This window comes from Hermetia illucens, chromosome 6, assembly GCF_905115235.1.
Source record: "Hermetia illucens chromosome 6, iHerIll2.2.curated.20191125, whole genome shotgun sequence".
Classification (NCBI taxonomy): domain Eukaryota; kingdom Metazoa; phylum Arthropoda; class Insecta; order Diptera; family Stratiomyidae; genus Hermetia; species Hermetia illucens.
In genome coordinates this window covers 24,585,872-24,591,989 of record NC_051854.1, presented here as the reverse complement: position 1 = coordinate 24,591,989, position 6,118 = coordinate 24,585,872, and the positions used below count along the sequence as shown (strand labels likewise).

The following is a 6,118-nucleotide window of genomic DNA, read 5'->3' as shown; positions in this document are numbered from 1 at the left end:
CTGTACTAAGAAGATTACCGAAGCATTGGCGAAGTCAAGATGAGCCGTGTTTGCTATCGAAAAGGACAAAGGCTAAACAAGAAGACGAAGGTTTTATTCGCTTTATGGGGACCTGAAAGTCTTTTATTGCTTCCCATTTCTTCAAAATGCAAATCATCTTTCGATCCAATTGAAAATATCTAAGCCTCCTTTTATTTAAACTTGATTTAAATTGGAAAGGTGTTGATAAAATAAATATCGTTGCGTAGATGCTCAATAAGACGCTCTTAATACATCACAGGTGAAACTAAATTCAAGAGCTTTAAAAGATTTCTATTATAATTTAAGCAAGTTTGTAGATTTTGTGATAACGAGAGTGAAATTTAATTAGTGCGAGTGTTCATGCTCCTCGACATTATTTTTGAAGATATTTACCAACAGACTTTTCGAAATACTAGTAGAGCTTAGCTTATCGATGGTATCTATTTCTATTATTGTTATTAATAATTGATTAATGCATTTTGTCGGAGTTTTGTGACCGACAACCTATTCCCAGGGTATCGCGATCGTATATAAACTCTAGCCGATTTGCCAATGCAAATTAGATTCGAGCAATCTAGCAAAATGTTCAAACTAGTGGGAATTGTCCTTGTTCTCTCTGGTAATTCTTTATATAGAAAGATCTTTGACCTCCTTATTCCAATTTTTAAATCAATACCATTTTCTGAATAGTTCTCGTTCATGAGAATTTGGGAGCTTTGATCACCCGTGCTGCTTGGGGGGCTCGTGCACCCAATTTCGTGTCAAGGTTCAACGGAATTATTCCATATGTTGTGATTCATCACTCATACGAACCAGGAGTATGTTACAACACCGACGCTTGTAAGGCAGCCATGAGGTCCATGCAAAACTTCCACATGAACACCAATGGATGGCCCGATATTGGTTACAGTTTTGCTGTTGGTGGTGATGGTAATATCTACGAAGGTCGTGGCTGGAACGTAGAAGGTGCTCACACTCCAGGATACAATTCCCGAAGTGTTGGACTTTTGTTGATTGGTGATTTCAGGAGTAAGTTTTGTGTTTCTTATAATTATCCTGCAATTCACATCGTTTATACGAGGATATCGGTTAGACTCAATTCAAATTATTCTTATATTAAATTAAATCCTTTCAGCTGCCTTGCCACCAGCAAACATGCTTACTGCTGCCAAGAACTTCATTGCTCAAGGAGTTAACGAAGGAAGGATTTCAGGAAGCTACAAGTTGATTGGACACAGACAAGCTTACGCTACTGAATGCCCTGGTGAAAGGTTGTACAATGAAATCAGGACCTGGGCTCGCTGGACCGCAAATCCTTAAATGACATACTCAGTCATGGTTTTTAGATCGCAGCAATGCTTTGAATAAATGAATAAGTAATTAGCAACTCATCGTCTTTAATGTGAATGGAACTTAAGCTTAATTTAGAGAGGAAGAGTGAGGATTTGCCCGCGTTCTTTTACTATTCACATCAATGAATACCCTTTTCAAACTAGCTGTCTTCCCTGCCTCGGGTAGAATTCTCCTCGGTCGCTTGTATTCTGTAGGTTCAGTTGGAACGATGTCCGCTATTCCACAGGTTGATTTAGATATATTTTCAAAAGTAAAAAGGTGAACCTGGCCATTTTCTTTCTTGTTTCAGGAATAGAAAAATTTTGCGGAAAGGTTGGTTTTTTAGCAAACCGGATTGACAAAAGAACTAAATATGGTTACTATTCACCACTTGGTGGGGTACAGCGTGTTAACCACAACTACGCGCCATCGCTCGTGGTTACCTAAAATGTGCTTCAGCTATCCCCACACCTTCCCGAGACGTTCGCGCTCCTTCTCTCCTGTTCTGCACCAAGTACCCACTTGTCGGCCATCTTGGAAGAGTGGATACCATTACATGGCATAGTCCGCAATGCAGTTGTCATCCGTCCTTAAAATATGACCTATCCACTGCTACTTCTGTCTTCCGATCACAGTGTGCACGAATGGCAGGCCAGCGCGACGACCAAGTTATTCGTTTGAGATAGTATTAGGCCAGCGCGATCCGATGACATGTCGCAGACAGGTATTCACGAAAGCTTAGGACTTGTGAGTAACAGTGGAGTTCACTTTCCATGTGCTGCTCTAATATAGCAATACAGAAAGAACAATAGCAAAGAACAGTCCCAACTTGATCTTGGTGATGAGATACCTGCATTTCAAGATTTTAGACAGGACAACGAAAGCGGATCTTGTGCTGTTAATGAATCGGGCATCATCCAGTTCGGTGCCACCGTCGGCAGAAACCACGCTTCCTAGACATAGAAAGTGATCGACGCTTTTAATGCTCTGCCGATTAATGCAGATAGGAAGAGTGCGTTGATTTGTTAGACCGAGAATTTTGGTCCAACTCTACTTGCAACTTTTTCTAAATTCAGAGCTATTTGGCCAAATTCCATGACCCGTTGATAGAGCAAAAAGATGTCATCAGCGCAGTCGAGGTGTTTAAGGAAAGATGTTACAGTTTATTGAATTCTCGATGTTCTCTGGATAAGCTAGCATTCCAACAGGTGACAGGATGCAACTCTGGCGGACTCCACTTTGGACCTAAAAATCCTCAAAGATTTTACCTCGGTGGAGCTCTGCTGGGAGACCCTCAAGCCCAGCGGTTCTCCTCCGTTTGATTGGATTGATGGCCGAAATTATTTTCTTCTTAGAGAAACAGTGCGTATCCTCATGTTACGACGACTAGCCATTTCATCCACGATAGGAGGAATCGTGGTGAAGTGTTCTTTCTACCTCTTCAGTTGTTCATCATCGTGGATGAGAAGTCGAGCGTTGGAAGCTCTTTCGTGATGCGGTACACACTCCTGAAGTTACTGCGATCTGCGGCATCTTCCGCTTCTCTGATCAGCGCAATAGCATATTCTCTCTCATCATGGCGTATATTATTTCCGACGTACATTATTTCCGACGATCTGTGTAGCACCTGAGAAAAAAGATTTTTAATGGCGGCCCAATGGTCGTCTATATTCTCAGGCGGGTTACTTGGTATATGTGCTGTTCGATCAGTAAGATAGCTCCCTCCTGTCGAGCGACAGCTTGGCCATACTGGTCGGCTGGTCGATGTTGAACTTAGGGAGTTGCAGTTCTCGAATCCTGCGGGAAGTAGCGGTCGCAAGACGTAAGCAAACGTAAGCGACCCTCAGACGGTCATCCTTTTCGAGACTGATGTCAGCGCCTCCCTTGTTACGCAACAACAACTCCTAACTCCTCCTTCAACAGACAGCTCCTAAATTTACTGGTGATCGCGAAGTAGTCGACTGATTGCTTGTATGGTGCGGATCAGTTGAGATCCAGCTGACTTTATGGTAGGCTCTGTGCTCAGACAATATGCCACCAATAACGGGGAGGTAAAAGTTTCAGAAATCCACGAACCTCCGTCGCCGAGATCGTGTTTCCCCATCACATGTCCGAGCAAGTTGTTGTCGAATCCCACCTTGGCATTTAGATCACCCATCACGATCACAATATGACGTTTGGGAAGCCTCCCCTGAAGTGGACTTAATCCTTCTTCATTCCTTGTACAATTGTGATGCTCCCTAACCTGGACCAGAATCTTGCAGTTAAAAGTCCGCCAGAAACCGGCTCCTAGATCAAGAGCGTGTGTCTTACGCTAGAAGGCAGAAGCAACCCGAGACCCGCTTCGCGCCTGCTACCACTTGGCTTTCCATAATTCAAAAGCACGTTTGTTGCAAAAGGGGGGGGGGGTTCTCTCCACAGTCTCACCATCTTACTTCCCGTAGGCGCAGAATGTGCAGTCTATATATCGTTGAAATTTTTCGCTCAAGTTGGAGAAAGCAAGCATTTTGGAGACCTTCACTACTGTTATCGGAAAGGGTGTGCATATTTCGCAGCCGTGAGGTCAGTCTCTATCCGAGGCGTTGTGGTTGCTTCGGTAGCAGCGAAGTTTCAAAATGTGCAGTTTGCTAGTCCACAAATTTTCGTCCCTTTTGCCTCTTAGGACAAGGTTGGAAGTTTCAGTGTATTCTTAGGCACCCACACAAACACTATCACTGTTGATTTTTGGTGGTTAGCCTGTTTTTCATTATATCAGTGATTTGTTACTATTTTTTGCCTCTAAAGCTTTCAACGGATCCTTGTTGCTCCTTAACTATCAATCTACAAATGTCAAGAAGTTTATGGCAGCTGCACAGAGAAATGAATTGAGATCCCTGTAGATGGTGGTAACATAAAATATAATCGCCTAATATTTTGAAACGCGGGAAAAATTCTGTTCCTTAAGTGTGAGATAAGTTATCTCCATGGTGAAGAATGGTGGAACTAAGTTTGAAGTTGTGTATATTAGTAGTTCCTTTGGTCTTCCAATTACCTGCATTTCCAAGGGCTACATCAATCTTTTCAGTTATATGAGACGTAGTCATCTCGGATGGTTGGTTATCGCGGGAAGTAGGGAACCATGCTACTTCTAATTCGCAGTAGTCGGGTTGGCTGCAAACACTTTTCCAGAAATCTCCTCCCTAATATCAATTGAGATTGCTCCGACTATAGTCGAGAACGTCAGATGTTGTTGTTCTCTGGACGAGTTAGTCGATCATGAGCCATATAAACCCAGTGGATGTATGAGCTTTGATGGTTCAGCCACCCAATGATACTGTATTAATGGGGCGTTGTTGTCTTCCCTCCGGAGCACAACCAGTAGATTTACTTAGGTGTAGTTCGAGTGCCACAGATAAATCTACGGTACCGTCAGTATGATCTGTTTACGTAAGGAGGTCTTCAGTGTTCGTCGGACCGTGGGTCTCCATATCCTCTAAGAGCTCGTTGGCAACGTCAGTTGGAGCAAGGTGGTTGTCCGGTTTTGGGGAACGGAGCATTTTCATCGTTACTTACTTCGAACCGCAGTTTACAGTCCGCTTTTTCCAGTGCATGTAGGCACTCTTGATTTATGCGGAAAGTGGCTGTTCACTTAGGGTTCCTCTTGCATGTCGTCTTCGTCCCCTCCCAAACTATGCGTGAGCCGAAAACGCTGTTGCTGAAGTGGCCCTCGCATGCTATGTCTTGAATTTAACGGATATCTGGGATGAATCAAAGCAGGCGATACAACCCTCTGTCCTCCCTTGCCATTCGGGAGATGCTCAATGAGTTATCATTTGCCAGCGCTAAGTAATTCATAGCCACGCCGCTGAGGGGTTTCGTTATGCGTGCTTCATCGGCGGTTGCTGTTTAGTTGCCTACGGCGATTGTTTGTCGTTCGGTCCCTTGCACACACTGCTCTTCTTTCTTTGTTGCTCGACTTCATCCTGAGATTAACTGTACTAGAAAGCGGCAGGTTTCGCCTACTGCTGGTTTTCTAGGTCTTTGTTCCTGTTTTCCTCGACAATGGCCTGATATTTAGCAAGACCTTTCCAACCCCTTCGCCGATAGTATCGACCTCCTTGATCTTTTTAATGGTGCTCACAGTATGGATGGCGTCTGGTACTGGCAGGATTCCAGCAGTTTTCTGCTTCTTCGCTGACTTCCAATCGCCGAAAATTTTTGTCCATAGTCCATTGTTTCGTGGATGGTTTCTGACATCGATGTCTCGGAGTAGGAGTATTGTGGCTGTTGCTTGATACGTTCCTTTCTCGGCGATAATGGTTTCCAGAATTGAAATTATTCAGAGATCGCATACTAGAGACCAAGCACCGCATTGGCTACGCAGTGTTTGGTGCACGTTGTTCCAACTTAGCTTGGGGTACTGTTAGCATCTTCTCCAGTGCAAGGAGGACGGTCCCCGAACTGTTGCTTTGGTCCATCCCCTGCCAATCCGCATGCTTTTGAAATATGGGCACAAGTCCCCGTTGCTGGTTGAATCTACTTCCAACCCGGCCGTTCACACTTTTGACCCGCCCGAAGTTGGTTTCTCGCGGCAACCGCAAAGAAGTCGTGTGAGGACTTACCCAGTTGCAATACAATCTTAACATGCAGCCTAATGAGACCAGGATTTAATAATTCTCTAAAGAAAACAAAAGGTTTCCAGAACGAAAATAACAAAGGTTTCAGTAACTTATCATTGAAGCGGAGAGGGCCAATTTGGTGACAAGTTGTGAAGCATATGCCTGGG

The 6,118-nt window shown here is 44.0% G+C and overlaps 1 protein-coding gene across 1 annotated transcript; it reads left to right on the top strand.

Moving 5' to 3' along the window:
* The first annotated feature begins 492 nt into the window (after positions 1 to 492).
* Positions 493 to 1,408, top strand: LOC119660573 (peptidoglycan-recognition protein LB-like). Its single transcript, XM_038069225.1, has 3 exons — positions 493 to 640; positions 712 to 1,050; positions 1,157 to 1,408. The coding sequence occupies exons 1-3, from the start codon at positions 574 to 576 to the stop codon at positions 1,339 to 1,341; spliced, it is 591 nt and encodes a 196-aa protein (XP_037925153.1). The 5' UTR covers positions 493 to 573; the 3' UTR covers positions 1,342 to 1,408.
* The last annotated feature ends 4,710 nt before the right edge of the window (positions 1,409 to 6,118 follow it).